The 17,545-nt window shown below is 38.0% G+C and overlaps 1 protein-coding gene across 1 annotated transcript in view; it reads left to right on the top strand.

Moving 5' to 3' along the window:
- PPP2CB (protein phosphatase 2 catalytic subunit beta) overlaps positions 1 to 17,545 on the top strand; it is a 35,042-nt gene that overhangs the window by 10,533 nt on the left and 6,964 nt on the right. Inside the window, exons 2-3 of the mRNA XM_039221099.1 lie at positions 14,696 to 14,905; positions 16,436 to 16,609. Of these exons, the coding sequence (XP_039077030.1) occupies positions 14,696 to 14,905; positions 16,436 to 16,609 (384 nt within the window). The remainder of the gene's footprint in view (positions 1 to 14,695; positions 14,906 to 16,435; positions 16,610 to 17,545) is intronic.

Below are 17,545 nucleotides of genomic sequence, written 5' to 3'. Positions count from 1 at the left end.
ACAAAAAAAGAACAAAGTGATGATTACCAGAGGGATGGGTTAAGGGCATGGGTGAAAGAGATGAGGGGAACTAAGAGTATACTGAACATTGAGAGATGTGTAGAATTGTTGAATCATTCTGTTATACACCTGAAACTAATATAGCACTGTATGTATTAATATACCACTATATATTTGAATAAAAAATAAGTCAAATGTCGTTTATGGAAGAACCTTGTAACTAAAGGAGGACAGGCACCCTGCTTATATTAACTTAGCTCTGTAGGATTTTTAACTTCATGTAATCTCTCTTTCATAGATCAGTCTGTTCTATAGCCTTCTTCAGATGGATTTACCTATAATGTAGAGCAGATTATTTATGTGTAAATAGAGGGGAAAAATTTTGTGTACTGACTCTACCAAAACCAAATAGAGTAGCTTTCCATTAATATGGCTCTGGTGATGGGCACCAGCCCAAAAATAGAAATAGAATGTCTCGTGTTGGGCAGGGATTTTAGTACATTTACGTATTATGCATTCCTAAAACATAGGTAGGAGGAAAAATATTTTGTTCATCCTATTTTATATAAACGTCATTCCAAATTTTTGTTTTTTCTGTTCTCTTCCTAAGATAGATTTGGTTCATAGCAGCAAGAAAGAATAGGTCTTAAAGGGGTGAGAAAGGAAACAAGTTTCAGTGGATGGGCATACAGCATTACGTGCAGCAGTAACAGCTTCCTGCCAAGTGACATTTACCATCCCCACAGTTATTCACTTTACAGGTTTAAACTTGGTCTTATCCATGTCCTAGAGATAATTAAAGTTTGGGTGCTAAGTCACATTAAAAATCACTCGTGAGGGGCACCCAGGTGGCTCATTCGGTTAAGCATCCAACTCTTTATTTCGGCTCAGCTCATGATCTCATGGGTTCGTGGGTACGACCCCTGCACTGGGCTTTGTGCTCTGGCAGTATGGAGCCTGCTTGAGATTCTCTCTCCCCCTCTCTTTCTGCCCCTCCCCTGCTTGTGTGTGCTCTTTCTCTCAAAATAAATAAATAAACATAAAAACAAAAATCACTCGTGAGAGTTACATATACAGTCACAAGGTGTATAAAGAGTTGACACAGCAGTCCTGAGACTGCTGTCTGTAGAAAAGCCTCATTTCAGGGTTGTTGTTGTATAGTGCCTGGGAACTTGAATTTGGGGAGAGTCCCCACCATCTCACTATGCCTAAGCTTTGTGTGGAAACGGTATGATTTATACTGAGCGCATGCTTTCTTCACTTTGGTGTATGCTTGGCATAGGGTACCTATGTGACCAGCTCCCAAGTACAGATCCTGAGCACTGAATCTAATGAGCTTCCCTGGTAGACAGCATTTCACACTTCTTGTCACAGCTGATTGCTTCAGGCATTCAGTGCACTCTGGGCTGGGAGGGGTGTCATAGGAAGCTTGCACCTGATTTACTCAGGACTTTGCCCCCGTGTGCCTTTTCCCTTTGCTGATTTCACTTTGTATGCTTATGTTGTAATAAATCATAGCCATACGTGTGACTGTGTATTAAGTTCTTTTGGTCATCTTTGTGAATCACCACCAAACCTGGGGATGGTATCAGGGGGCCCTGACACACAAAGGTTTTTACACAGAGAAGTTTAAATATCAGGTGACCTGTACACTTCTGCCAGTCCAACACATAATTTCTCTGAAGGCAAGCCAAAGTGATCTTCTAACAATACGATCACTTGGTGAGCCAGGAATCCTGAAGAAAGGGTGTGAGTTAAAAATCAAGAGTTTTAAAAAACATCAGGGAATCTGTCCAATGGAGATAAAAATTGGGAGGTGGGATGGATATCACACTGACCTGAGAAGTACTTTCTTCACTATTAACGAAGTTAGAGGCTCAGGGAGTATTATTGTGAAACATAGACACATTCTGTATCATATCTCAACTCATCCAGGTAATTTTGTGAAACCTTTGCTGGGTTAAGATACCCATATATCCTTAAAAGAACAATTGAATAAGATAATACTTGTATTTTGGTGCTTTTTATTTCTTTTTTTAAATTTTTTTATTTTATTTAATCTACATCCAAGGTAGTTAGCATATAGTGCAACACTGATTTCAGAAGTAGATTCCTTAATGCCCCTTACCCATTTAGCCCATCCGCCCTCCCACAACCCCTCCAGCAACCCTTCTGTTCATCATATTTAAGAGACTCTTGTTTTGCCCCCTCCCTGTTTTTATATTATTTTTGCTTCCTTTCTCTTATGTTCATCTGTTTTGTAAAAAGTCCTCATATGAGTGAAGTCACATGATATTTGTCTTTCTCTGACTAATTTTACTTAGCATAATACCCTCTAGTTCCATAGTGCTTTTTATATCTATATTTAAAGTAAGACAGTAAATGATAAGGGTTGCATATCAAAAAATTCCTTTTTAGAGTTGGAACCATCGACCGAGTATTGATTTTTTTTCTTTAATAATAGTAATAAATAGAAGACATCAGCTCCGAATGAAGATTTTTAATGATTTGTGCTATTCAGTGTGATTTTTCTTTTCCTGAACAAAATTGGGAAGCTGTCTCATGGAGTATACTTCAAAAAAAGGTGGTTTCATTTGTGATTTTAGACATTTTTGAGCTGTCAGACCCCATGTAGGAGATGATTGACAATTTAAAATTTCCTTCAGTTGTAACTGGAATTACACCATTTAGTGACTCTACCCTCATTCTACTCACATGCCAGTGATGGATTGGGGCAGCAGGGAACGTGTGTCTCACCTAGCCAGTGAGGTGTAATAGAGCGGCTGGGTGGGACTTCTGAGAAAGTTTTGTAAGATGGGTAGACTAGGCTAGTATGTACTCTTTATTTAGTCTTTTGTCCATTTGCCTTCTTGCTGAAATAGGGCACCAGATACAGTGACTAGAGATGCGCCACCGTTTTGTTACCACGCGTGACAGTTCTGTTCACTGCGGGTCACAAAGAAGGTAGGTGGAAAGAGTCTGCTGCCCTGGTGACCCTTGAGAAGCACTCCAGGGTGCTTGCCTATAGGCTTCTTGTTTACATGAGAAAAATAAACCCACAGTTTGTCTATTCCCCCCCACACTAAAAAGATAATATCAGTATATATAATGATAATAAAATAATGTATTTACCATACAGCTAAAAATTAACCCCTAAAGAATATCAGTTTGGAAAAGGATAGCTATTTCCAGATTATACATGTAGAAGACTGCATATTTTTTTAAGTTGAAGTAGTCTCTGCACCCACCATGGGGCTTGAATTCACAACCCCGAGATCTTGAGTCCTATACTCTCTGACTGAGCCACCTAGGCACCCCAAGACTGCATATTGTAAAGATACGAATAGATACCTTGTCTAAACAAAGAAAGTGAAAAGTATATAAGTCTTAAGGTTACACAGATTTGAACCAGAAGGGGAGTCCCTGTTTCCTGGAAGATTTCTATACATGTAATCTCACTAACTAACTATAGGCAATGAGAACAAAAAATAGGGGCTACATTGTTCATAACTGTTGGGAAGGTCTACCAGGCTAATATAAGCAGAAACAGTAGTTGGTAGCCTAGAATCAAAAGGAAACCTGGAGAGGGGCACTGGGTGGCTCAGTTGGTTAAGCATCTGATTCTCGACTTCAGCTCAGGTCATGATCTTCTGGTTTGTGGGATCTGGCCCCATGTCAGGCTCCGAGATGACAGGAGCCTGCTTGGGATTCTCTCTCTCTCCCTCCCTCTCTCTCTCAAAAGTAAATAAACTTTAAAAAAAAAAAAAAAAAGGAAAGCTGGAGAACCCAGCTTGGAAATGTTGAGAAAATTAACAAAGAATGGAGCCACAGTCAAAATCATAACCTTAGAAATGTTTTAGAACACTGGAGAGAATTGCTTTCTCTTGGAATAGAACTTGATTGTCCTTAACTGGTTAGAATCACGTCAAATTAAAAGTCTGGGCAAGATGCATCCAATTGGCATAGATGAATCTGGAGATAGACTTTGTGTTTCCTACAGTGTGTTTGCAAACTTTCATTGCAATTTGTTTTACATATTCTAACATCAGTACTTATGATTAGTGTAATAGGACACTAATAGTCACTGAAAACAAGTTGAAGTGAATGAGATACATGTCTTTGTAGAAATGTGAACCTGCTTACCCTTACATGATTTCTCTCTTTCATCTTACATGTAGGTCAACAGAAGCATTAACATAGCCTTTTTTTTAAGCTTTTTAGTTTCTTGACTCCTTTATACTCTTAAAATTTAAGTTCCAAAAAGAGCTTTTCTTTATGTGGGTTGTATGATTGATACTTTATTAACAGTTAACACTGAAATAACAAAAAGTTTCTTCAACATAGTCTCAATACTAGTTTCTTCAGCATAGTCTCAATATTACATGTCTTTAAACTTTCTTTTTTTTTTTTTTTAAGAACATGTGCAAGAGGGGAAGAAGGGGACAGAAAATCTTAAGCAGGCTTCACATATAGCAAGGAGCCCAATGCAGGGCTCGATCCCACGACCCTGAGATCATGACCTGAGCTGAAATCAAGAGTCAGACACTCATCTGACTGACCCACCCAGGTACCACACAAGTCTTAAAACTATGAAAGCCATCAATATTACAAAAATCTCTTTCCCTAGACTTAAAAATAACTTTTTTATGTTAAAATACAGAAAAGTATAACTTTAAATTACATTTTAAGTCAATTACTATAAAAATAGTTAGAAGCCCACTTTCATTTAACAGTTGAAACAAGGATCGCTAATTCAGAGCTTTATATTCCCAGACACTGTTATATAGTTTCTTTGAGTTTCTCAAAAATATGACCTCTTAATATTGACTCAATTAGTTTTTTTTTAAGACATAGTTCTTCATATATCTTTAGATGATGTCAATAGGTTTCTGTTATCTTGTGTGCTATAAATATTTTCCCTGGCTTCTCCTTCTATTATTTTTTTATATAAGAAATTTTTATTTTGTTCGGTTGAGCCCATCTAAGGCAGCCTGTTGATGAGTAGAGGGTTTATCTGTTCCTCTTTTTATCTCTAGTGCCTGGCCTACAACACACACTTCACAAATGTGTGTTACATGTATACATGAACATTACTCTTCAGGAATATTTTGACGTGTCAGGTGATTGTGTATGGTATACATCAAATTGAATGGTTTGTCATTCTAACGAATGTTGTCCTATTCAGTTATTATATGTTAAATAATTTTTCCTCTGTTTTTGGTAATGTTTCCTTTAGTAGATTTGTTTATGTGATTAGCTTGTTAAATTATTAATGTTACATGATTTGAGGATTTTAACTCTGCAAAATATTGGTTACCTGCTCCTATAACTTGAAAAGCAAATTACTTGTTGCTTGCTAAGTAAATGACAGTGATTTTCTCAGTTGATAATTCCATTGTAGACAGTTATGTTGTTTTGGAAGGTCTTCTGCTGATTGTTTTCTCAGTCTTCAGCTGTTTTACTAGGATCTTGTTGACTCTGGGATTTGGCTCTTATAAACTTGTTCTTATATTAAGGACTTTTCTTCTTTATGCCCCTACTCCTCTGATGTGTTAGTGGTTTCACTGGACTTAGGTGACTTTGCTATAAGGATTTTGCCCTTGTGATCTAAACCAGCTATTTGGAGAACCTAACATATTTAAAAATTGGCAGAACAGCTTCTTGGAGTGGAGCTCCTAGACTGTTTTCCTTATTTAGTAGGTGGCCATGTAACAGTTTTAGGACCTATCTTTTTCATTTATATATCAAATATCAGCATTGGGTTTCATATGTGTAACAAAATCCAAAATAAAGGTTTAACCAAAGTAGCAGTTTATATTTTTCTTCTGTAAAGGCAAATTTGAAGGTGATATGGTAGCCCTACAAAATTACTAGGAAACAACAGACACGTGCTGTATTATTTTTCGGTGGCTTCTGTAACAAAATATTACAAACTGGATGGCTTAAAACAAATATATTCTCTCACAGCTCTGGAGGCCAGAAATTCAAAATCAAGATGTTGCCAGGGCCCCACACCCTCTGGAAGCTCTAAGAGAATCTGTCCCTTACCTCTTAACAGCTTCTGGTGGCTGGTGGCATTCCTTGGCCACATCACTTCATTCTGCCTCTGTCTTCATATGGATTGGGTGTGCACATGTCTGTCTGTCTGCCTCATTTAGGGCCTGTCAAAATAATCTAGGACAAGTTCCTCCTATCAGAATCCACAATCACATCTTTTTCATGTGAGGGTAATATTCGCAGGTTTTGGTGATTAGGAAGTGAATGTATCTGTGAGTGTTTTTTAGCCTTGCCACATCTTCAGCACTCTCGTCTCATGTTACTAGGCAGCACCTTTTGTCCTTGTGGTCTGAGGTGGCTTTTGGAGTCCAGCCATCACATAAACATTTCAGGAAACAGGATGGAGAGTGATGAAGGGCATGCTCCCCCTTTTTTTTTTTTAATAGTTTATTGTCAAGTTGGTTTCCATATAACACCCAGTGCTCATCCCAACAAGTGCCCTCCCCCGTGCCCATCAGTTTGTTCTCAGCATTCAAGAGTCTCTCATGGTTTGCCTCCCTCCCTCTCCCCCACTATTTTTCCCCTTCTTCTCCCTCATGGTCCTCTAGTTCTAGGTTTGAAAAGAATGCTGGTGCAGTTTTGATTGGGATTGCATTGAATGTGTAGATTGCTTTGGGTAGTAATGACATTTTAACTATATTTATTCGTCCATTCCAAGCATGGAATGTTTTTCCATTTCTTTGTGTCTTCTTCAATTTCCTTCATAAGTTTTCTATAGTTTTCATCATATAGATCTCTTCTATCTTTGGTTAGGTTTATTCCTAGGTATTTTATGGTTTTTTGTGCAATTGTGAATGGGATCAGTCTCTTGATTTCTCTTTCTGTTGCATCATTATTGGTGTATAAAAATGCAGCCGATTTCTGTACGTTAGTTTTGTACCCTGCAGCTTGCTGAATTCATGGATCAGTTCTAGTAGGCTTCTGGTGGAGTCTGTCGGGTTTTCTATGTAGAGTATCATGTCGTCTGCCAAAAGTGAAAGTTTGACTTCTTCTTTGCCAATTCTGATGCCTTTGATTTCCTTTTGTTGTCTGATGGCTGATGCTAGGACTTCCAACACTATGTGAAACAACAGTGGTGAGAGTGGATATCCCTGTCGTGTTCCTGATCTCAGGGGGAAAGCTCTCAGTTTTTCCCCGTTGAGGATGATGTTAGCTGAGGGCTTCTCATAGATAACTTTGATGATGTTTAAGTAAGTTCCTTTTATTCCGGGTCAGTCGGTTAAGCATCTGACTTCGGCTCAGGTCATGATCTCACGATTCGTGAGTTTGAGCCCCGCATGAGGCTCTGTGCTGATAGCTAGCTCAGAGCCTGGAGCCTGTCTTGAAATTCTTTGACTCCCTCTCTCTCTGACACTCCCCTGCTCACACTGTCTCTTTCTCTCTCTCAAAAATAAATAAAGAAACATTTTTAAAAAGTGGGTGATGCTGTATTTTGTCAGATGCTTTTTCTGCATCTATCGACAGGATCATATGGTTTTTATCCTTTTTTTGTTGTTGTTAATGTGATGTATCACATTGATTGAATTGCGAATATTGAACCATCCCTGTTACCCAGAATGAATCCCACTTAATCATGGTGGATAATTCTTTTTATGTGCTGCTGGATTCGATTTGCAAGTATCCTGTTGAGGATTTTTGCATCTGTATTCATCAAGGATATTGATCTGTAGTTCTTTTTTTTTTTTTGGTGGGTCTCTGTCTGGCTTGGGAATCAAAGTGATGGTGGCTTCATAAAATGAGTCCAGAAGTTTTCCTTCGATTTCTATTTTTTGGAATAGCTTGATCAGAATGGGTATTGATTCTGTTTTAAATGTCTGGTAGAATTCCCCAGGGAAGCCATCTGGCCCAGGGCTCTTACTTGTTGGGAGATTTTTGATAACTGATTTCTTCACTAGTTATGGGTATGTTCAGATTTTCTATCTCTTCCTGTGTGAATTTTGGTAATGAGTTTGTGTTAGGAATTTGTCCATTTCTTCTAAGTTGTCCAGTTGGTTGGCATATAGTTTTTCATAGTATTCACTGATAATTGCTTGTATTCCTGAGGGGTTGGTTGTAATAAGTCCATTTTCATTCATGATTTTGTCTATTTGAGTGCTCTCTCTTTTGAGAAGCCTGACTAGAGATTTGTCAATTTTGTTTAGTTTTTCCAAAAAACCAACTCTTAGTTTCATTGATCTGTTCGACTGGTTTTTTGGTTTCTATATTGTTTATTTCTGCCCTGATTTTTATTATTTCTCTTCTCCCACTGTGTTTGGGGTGCTCTTCCTGTTCTCCTTCTAGTTCCTTTAGGTGTGCTGTTAGATTTTTGTACTTGAGTTTTTTCTAATTTCTTGAAATAGGCCTGGAGTGCAATGTGCTTTCCTCTTAGGACTGCCTTTGCCGCATCCCATAGAGTTTGGATTGTTGTATTTTCATTTTCATTTCATTTGTTTCCATATATTTTTTAATTTTTCCCTAATTGCCTGATTGGCCCATTCATTCTTTAGTAGGGTGTTCTTTAACCTCCATGTTTTTGGAGGTTAAGCAGTCTTTGCCTTAGATCACTTTACATTTGTTAGCTAATGTCAGTTGTTTTCCAAAGATGTATAAATGTTCATTCTCACCAGTAGGGTATGAGAATAGGCTTGCTAACAGTAAGTGAATGTCTTTTTTTGCCAATCTCATAAATGGAAAAAAAGTGTATTCTTTTAAGTTTTATTTATTTTTGAGAACAAGACAGTGTGAGTGGGAGAGGGGCAGAGAGAGAGAGAGAGAGCTTTCAGCACAGAGCTAGACACAGGACTCAAACTCATGAAGCATGAGATCATGACCTGAGCCAAAGTTAAAGGACAGAAAATAATCAGTAACTAAACAGAAAAGAGGCACAGCCCAGGGCTGTAATCACCAAGTGGCACAATGACGTGCCACTCCTAACTATACCCTGCCACTCCAAGCCATGAGTGAACCAGCAAAACCCAGAGGATTTCCATTGATATCCTCCATCTCTGAAAAGAGACTGCTAAGTGGTATCTTAGTCTTGGCCCTCTCTTGTCTGAAAAATAGCGGAAATGGCTATTGGAAAGAAATGGGCAGTGAGCAATGGGCCTGACAGTGACAGAACTGAATGCATCATGGCTGCCCAAACTAAGACAAGGCATTGATTGGGAAATATGTCCAAAGCCTGAGGGTGTTCCCATATGGGAATGGAGTGAGCCCTAAAAAAACTCAAAAATGTATGCAGTTTGTAGGCATTCCAGACCCCACACGTCCTCTTGTGAGCCCTATTACGTACTCTTTTGACTACAAAAAAAAATTGAAATTAACTACCTCAACTTTAAACCTATGGTTCATGGTGCCTGGCTGGCTCAGCTGGAAGAGCATGCAACTTGATCTCAGGGTCATGAGTTGGAGCCCCACATTGATTGTCAAGGTTATTTAAATAATTCTTTTTTTTAACTTTAAACCCTTGGTTCATTGGGGAAAACAAACCAGTCTCATATGTGGTGTAGAGTGGGAGTTAATAAATCACCCACAATATATTGGCATAAGTAGAAGGCTTAGACCGATTGCCACAAAGTGAGAATAACATGGCATGCAAATTACAGCAAGCAAGAAAGGAACATAGCTTGAGAAACACTGTACAAAGAACCCAAAGTAAAAATAAAAACAAACCTTATCCCAAGGAACAGGAAGAAATTACCCAGATGTGCTCGTTATAAAACAACTGACTGTGATGTGGATTAAGTAAAAAGCTCAAAAAACAATAGCATAGCAGATGAATAGAGATTTAGGAAACAAGTTGAGGGCAAAACCTGTAGTAATGATTAGTAACAAAAGAAGCAGAATAATAGATGTAGCAGGAAAAAAATCTATCTGCCTCCAGAAAGTTAAGATAATCACAAAGAATGCAAGTGACAACAAAAAAGAAAGACAACATGATTAAAAATAATTCAAGTAATTAATTAAAACTTCTTTTTAATTTTAAATTCCAGTCTAGTTAACACAGTGTTATATTAATTTCAGGGATACAGTATAACGATTGAACAATTCCATATGTCACTTGGTGCTCATCACAAGTGTACTCCTTAATCTCCCATCGCCTTAAAACTTCTGAAATAGGAAATTGAACAAATAGAGCAGATTCCATGCCATGACAAGAAAATTTCCCCTAACTTAAGAAATTATGAGATTTATAAGTCAAAGGAGTGTAATCTTACTGTTTCAGGAAATCTTACTGTTAGTTTTCCAGAACTGAGAGAAGGAAAATTCTGTTGTTTCTAAGCTATTCAGTCTATGGCATTTTTATTATAGCATTCCAGACAAAGACATTAGTGTAAATGAAAAATCCAAGAGAATCTATAAACTATTTAAAGTTTTAAGTATTCTGGGGTGCCTGGGCGGTTCAGTTGGTTGGGCAACTGACTGAAGCTCAGGTCATGATCTCCTGTTCTTGAGTTTGAGCCCCACATCCGGCTCTCTACTGTCAGTGCAGCAGATCCTCTTCAGATCCTCTGTCTCCCTCTCCCTGTCCTCCCCCACTGTGCTGTCCCTCTCTCTCAAAAATAAATATACTTTTTTAAATTTTTAAATAAAGTCTTAAGTATTCTAAGTTATAAGAGTATTATGTAAAAGTCTGGCATAGGAGATATTTTTAAAATCCCAGCATAGTATCAAATATAGATGACCTCGGATTACGTATGACAGCTGCAATAACACAGACATTTTTAGAAAATTAAAAGAAACCTGACTGAAGAATAAAAGAAATCTAAATAATTGTCAATACCATATTTATCAGTGGAAAACTTTAGTATTCTAAAGATGTCTACTATATAAACTCAGTGTAATTTGAGTCAACATCTCAACAAAATTTTAATAGGCCTTGACAAATTAGTCTTAAAATTCATATAGCAGGTTTAATGAAAAGACCAAAAACAGATAATTTTGAATAAAAGAAATGAGGAAGAGAGCCTCACGTCTCTATTACTGCCATTTCTCATAGTAAATAAATCAGTCTGTTATTAATATAGGGGTAGTAGGCCAGTGAGAAGGGAATCTGAGGCAAGAATTAAGATACTGACACTTGATTCAGGGACTGTGCAAGCCCAAGTAGCCCAAAACTGTGAAGCAATGTGATATATGATGCTTTACCTTGGGAGGTGGGACTTCTGCCAAATCCAGAGAAATCATACCTCAGAGAAGTGTCCATGAAAGGAAAAAACAGGCTGGCAGATTATTTCCGTGTTCCCTTCTTTACTCCCTCTTCCCACTGGTCAAGGAAGATGACTCCAGATAACTCCCTTCTATTTCCAGATTGTGCATCCTGCCTTCAGCATCTGCTCAAAAAACCAGATCCCACATCTCCACCATGCCTGGAAGTAGAGGAGCAACTTGGCATAGTTAGGACTCTGCGTGAGGGCCAACTAGGTCCACAACTTCAGCTTAGATTCTAGCCATCTCGGGGCACCATCAGTGGTGACAGCAGTACAGTGCAGAAGACAGGCAGCTCCTTTTTTTGTAATATTTTTTTAATGTGTTATTTTATTTTTGAGAGAGAGCAAGCAAGCACAAGCAGGGGAGGGACAGAGAGAGAGGGAGACATAGAATCTGAAGCAGGCTCCAGGCTCCAAGCTGTCAGCCTAGAGCCCAGTGCTCGAACTCACAAACCATGAGGATCATGACCTGAGCTGAAGTTGGACGTCAGCTGACTGAACCAGCCAGGCACTCTGACAGGCAGCTTCTTAAGAAAAAGAATTATAGGGGCGCCTGGGTGGCTTAGTCGGTTAAGCGTCCGACTTTCGCTTAGGTCATGATCTCGCGGTTCGTGGGTTCCCGCGTCGGGCCCTGTGCTGACTGCCAGCTCAGAGCCTGGAGCCTGTTTCAGAGTCTGTGTCTCCCTCTCTCTCTGACCCTCCCCTGCTCACGCTGTCTCTCTCTCTCTCCTAGAAATGAATAAAAATATTGAAAAAAAAAAAAGAAAAAGAATTATAAGGTAATCTGAGAAAGTATACAGGGCAGTTTCCAGTACAAATAAGAAATCCGGAAACAGAACGTTGGTCTTTACAAAAGGATGGCATTATATAAATAAGTAATGCTGGGCTAGCTGACTAACCACTAAGAAAAATAAAAAGTTCCCCAGGGCACTTGGCTGGCTCAGCCAGTAGAGCATGTGACTCTTGATCTTGGGGTTGTGAGTTTGAACCCCATTTTGGGTGTAGAAATTACTTAAAAACAAAATCTTTTAAGAAATGAATCCCTACATTACCATATAACAAATTCCAGCTGAATTCAAGATCTGTTAAATAGGAAAAACCAAACTGGGATAAAAATACAGTAGTGCTGTCGGGTCTGGGGGGCTCAGAGCCCACGTCAGCTCAGGTCTTGAGCTCAAGGTTGTGAGTTCAAGCCCAGTGTTGGGCTCTGCACTGGGTGGGAAACCTACTTAAAAAAAAAAAAAAATACAGGAGTGCCTTTTTACCTATATGTGGAGAACAGTTTCTAAAATAAGACCCAAGGAACAGAACCTGTAAAGGACGGAGAGTGATAAATTTGGCTGCCTTCAAGTTTTGAAACAACAAAGGAAACTTAACTAGTGACCCTAGAAGCAAAATAAAAACACCAGCGCAACTGAGAGAAGAGATATAAAAATGCTTAAGACCAATAAAAGGTAAATATTCATAATTTTAAAAACAACTGGTATAGCTCTATAGGGAAAATATACATAACCAAATTGGAAAATTAGGCTAATTTTGTGAGTAGGCATGTCACCAAAAAGAAAAAGAAAAAAAAATCCAATGACCAGTAAACATAAAAAGCTGCTTTATAAAAAAAAAAAAGGTGTAGGGATTAGAGTTGCAAATCAAAAGATACTATTTCACACCTGTTGGCAAGACTGTGAAAGTCTGTTGACAGATGCCAGAGCCACAGGAACTTCTTCATCGATGTTCAAAATCCATGTTTGTAAATGCTCTTGAGGTGATCACATCTGCAAGGCAGAGAAATGTCTGTCCCTAAAATTCTACTCTGCCAGCAGCCTTAAGCTCTCCTCTGCCGGGTCCCACTTTAAGCTTCATCCTTGGTGTTGCATTTTGTTGCTATGTCATTTTCTCTACCTTCACCTTACTTTGTATGTCTTCATTGGTCCAGGTCTTAACCTCTTATTCTTCATGGTTTTCCGCTCTTAATGTGCCATAGATCTAGAAATTCTATAAATAGCTTATTAAAATTTTGTACATAGTTAAGTAAATAGGCCCAAAAGAAGTCCTAAGAGACTCTTCTGGCAGGTTGGTGGGGAGGTATGTAAACTTTTACATATCTGTTTTATTACTTAAGAGGCCTTTTTAATTTTCTCTGATTCAGGGCTCATTTTCTGTTAGCCAGAGTTGCTGAGTAGATGAGATGTAATGAGCTTTAATTTAGTCTGTACATTTATTTACATATTTTGCCATCGTTTGTACATATAAATTCTTTCCTTCAGGGCCTTCTAATGCTGTGTTTTGTTTTGTTTTGTTTTAATCTTTATTTTTGAGAGAGACACACAAGCGTGCGAGGAGGGTAGGAATAGAGAGAGGGAGACACAGAATCAGAAGCAGGCTCCAGGCTCCAAGCTGTTAGCACAGTGCTTGACGCAGAGCCGGAACTCAGAAACTGAGATCATGACCTGAGCCGAAGTCGGACGCTTAACCGACTGAGCCACGCAGGTGCCCCAACTGATGCTATGTTCTGATTTGACTCAAATATAAAATAGTTGGAATAAAGAAGTTGAATGTTAGCCTATAATTTGGTGTAAGAAATACAAAATATTTGAATAACTGGTTTGTAGCTTTTCTTTATTGACCTTTTTAAAAATGTAAATAAGATTTTTTTTAGATAAAAGCTTTTTGAGATGGAATTCCTATAGATATATTCCTGATAAATACAGCACATTCAGAATATACAGCCTACTGGCTTTTAGTATATTGCAGATATACTAAATATTACAACAATATTAGTACATTTTCATTCCCTCCAAAGGAACCCTGTACCTCTTAGCTTTTTTCCCCTAGTCCTGTCACCATTAGGCAACCACTAATCTTTCTGTCTCTGTATATTTGCCTATTCTTAACATTTCATGTAAATGGAATAATACAACATATGGCCATTTGTGACTGCTTTCTGGCACTTAACGTGTTCAGAGTTATGACATGTATCAATACTTTTTATTGCTGAATAATACTCTGTCGAACGAGTAATACATTTATCCTCTCATTTACTGGACATTTGGGTTGTTTACACTTTTTGGCTGTTATGAATAAAGCTGCCATGAACACATGGAAACTTAAGGTTTCATTTCTCTTAAGTATATATCTAGGAACAGAATTGCTGGATCACATGGTAATCGTATGTTTAACATTTTCAGGAACTGCCAGACTTTTCCATGGCAGCTGTGCCATTTTACATTCCCACGAACAGTGGGGAGAGTTCTGTTTCTCCACATCCTCAGCAACATTTGTTACCTTTGATATTTAGCAATCCTAGTATATATAAAGTGGTGTCTCATTGTGGTTTTAGTTTTATGATTTTCTGAGGCTCATTTCAGGTATCTTTCCCCACATATTTTAATACACAACAAATAAAAAGAGAAATGAAATCATTAAAGGCATTTTTTTTTTTCTTTTAACAGGCAAAGGAAATTTTAACAAAAGAATCCAATGTGCAAGAGGTTCGTTGTCCTGTTACCGTGTGTGGAGATGTGCATGGTCAATTCCATGATCTTATGGAACTCTTTAGAATTGGTGGAAAATCACCAGATACAAACTATCTATTCATGGGCGACTATGTAGACAGAGGCTATTACTCAGTGGAGACTGTGACTCTTCTTGTGGCATTAAAGGTATGATTAATGAAATTCAATTCTTTTTTTTTTTTTTTTTTTTTTGGTCAAGCTTCAAACCAGCAAAAGACGAGCATAACAGTATTGTATATCATCTGCTATATTTTAGTCTTTTCAGTTTATAGCCTCTTAAAATATGATCGTTTCATATCTTATAAAAGAAAGAAAAATGAAAATGATAACCTTGAACTTGTCCTGCCTGCTCCTGGTAAATCATTCCCTTAGGTAATCCACAGCTAAAGTCTTGGAATCATTTTTTACTTAGTCAGGTATCCCTCATAATCAGTCAGTCATTTTTAATTCTTGCCTTGAGAAGTTTATTCCTGTGTCTGTTTTTTTCTATCATACAATACATATTTTCCTCACTTCATAGCTTCAGATAGTGTGATAACTAATGTTTCTGACCTCTCCAAATGTGCCTTGCATATGCTTTGAGATTAAATCTGTCATTTAGCACTTGGTCTTGTTATCTTTGGCCTCAGACACTTCAGAGATTCCATGTTGCCTACAGAATCAAACTCCTTGGGTGGCCCTCTGTAGTCTAGCCTGAATTTACCCTACTAGTAGTTGGTAGCATAAACTTTGTATTTCAAATCAGAGTTTCAGAACACTCTGCCTGTCTCATTATTTCCTTATCTAATTTCCCCACAAGATGACTCTGATTTCTTAACCCCCGTCTGCCAGGAGTCAGCTTAAATCCTACATTTTCCTTGAAGCCTTCGACCATTTTTAGCCTTGTTCCTTCTACTTTCAAGTACAGGGCAACTTACTCTTTCACTCGTAATTTATATTACATAGTGGTTTATTGCCTTGTAGTATTTACATCTCATGGCTCCTTAGTAAGATTAGGCCGTAAACAGCATAAGTCATGTATTACCTTTATGTGGACCTGGCACCTACCTTCAAATACTGAGCTTAATTTTGGACACATAATGGTTAGTTAATAAAAATATAAACTGAAGTATGCATTTGCTTTTTGGTTAACTTGGTTTATAAAATCTGATGCTTTTTCATACTTCTTATCAGACACATTCCTAACTAAACTATGCTTATAAGGTATGTCTCTGTGTTTTGTTATGAAAAGGAGGCTATAAATACATTTGAAATCTTGTCCAGATTTGAGAAGGGCCTATTTTTGTGTTTTTGTTAGCAAATACAGTCTTTCTGTGGGAAATAAAAATTGAAACGGAGAGAGAAGTTGCTATATAGAGTAGTTTGTCTTAGGTCCAAATCATTGACCTTTGGTATCCATTTAGCAGTAAGATGTCATAGTATGCTGGAAAGACCTAGAAGACTGGTGATTATTTGAGGATGGAAGAAGACATTAAATACCAAGAATCAGATATAATTTTAATAACTGATAACAGTTAATAAGGGTTCCATTGAGGGTGGTATAAAGAGTAATGAAGGACTGTAAATATTTCAAAGGTCAGTCAATGAAGAAAGAAAATGTTTAACTCTTAAAGAAATAGGTCAGAAATTTGCTTAACATAACACTAATACCATGAATTTTTTTGGTTTTCCTCCAAGGTGCGTTATCCAGAGCGCATTACAATATTGCGAGGAAACCACGAAAGCCGACAAATTACCCAAGTATATGGCTTTTATGATGAGTGTCTACGAAAGTATGGAAATGCCAATGTTTGGAAATACTTTACAGATCTATTTGATTATCTTCCACTTACAGCTTTAGTAGATGGACAGGTGTGTGTGTGCTTATATGGTGGGCTGGGGGGTGGAGAGGAATAGAAATAAGAAAAGCTATTTTACTGTTTTTCTGTTTTAAGATTTTCTGGTAGTAATTTAGGGTTCCGATTTATATGACATGCTACCTACATCTCCTTAGCTTTTTCTGCCTCTTTTCCTTAGAATTAAAATTTCAGAATATGGAATTGGGGATACATTTTATGCATATTGGACCCAGCAGATTTCCCTGTTCTCAGATGTGTAAATATTTTAGCCAAAGAATTTGCCAGTATGCTTTTTTTATTATAAATACCATAAATAAATGCTTAAGACCTTGATGTTAATACTAGTAAAGCAAAGCTATTTTTTAAAACTAGCTCCACACATATACACAGTTTGCTGATTACCATTAACTTTTTATTCCTATTTTCATGGTAATTGCAGGCAGTAATATTGTATATTACACCTTCACTAAGAAGGGCATGCTTTCCGGCACTTGGGTAGCTCAGCTGTTTGAGCATCTGACTCTTAATTTAGGATCAGGCTCAGGTTATGATCCCAGGGTCGTGGGATTAAGCCTTTAGTTGGGCTCCATACTGACTGTGGAGCCTGTTTAAAATTCTTTTCCCTGTATGCCCCCTCCCCAGCTTGCACACACGTTCTTGATTTTGGCTCAGGTCATGATCTCATGGTTTGTGGGATTGACCCCCATGTCAGGCTCCATGGTTTGTGGGATCGACCCCCCCATGTCAGGCTCCATGCTGATAGCGCGGGGCCTGCTTGGGATTTTCTCCCCCTCTCTCTGCCCCTCCTTCACTTGTGTTCTCTCTCTCTCTCAAATAAACATTAAAAATATAAAGATAAAAGCAAAAATGGATACAAAAAACACTAGGGAATGAGAAGGCATTACTATCGATGTGGATGTGGTTACTTACCACAATAATATAGGGTACA

Source organism: Hyaena hyaena, unplaced genomic scaffold (assembly GCF_003009895.1).
Source record: "Hyaena hyaena isolate Hyena2069 unplaced genomic scaffold, ASM300989v1 scaffold_17, whole genome shotgun sequence".
Classification (NCBI taxonomy): domain Eukaryota; kingdom Metazoa; phylum Chordata; class Mammalia; order Carnivora; family Hyaenidae; genus Hyaena; species Hyaena hyaena.
Note: the sequence above shows the minus strand (reverse complement) of the source record. Positions and strands in the feature narration are given on the sequence as shown.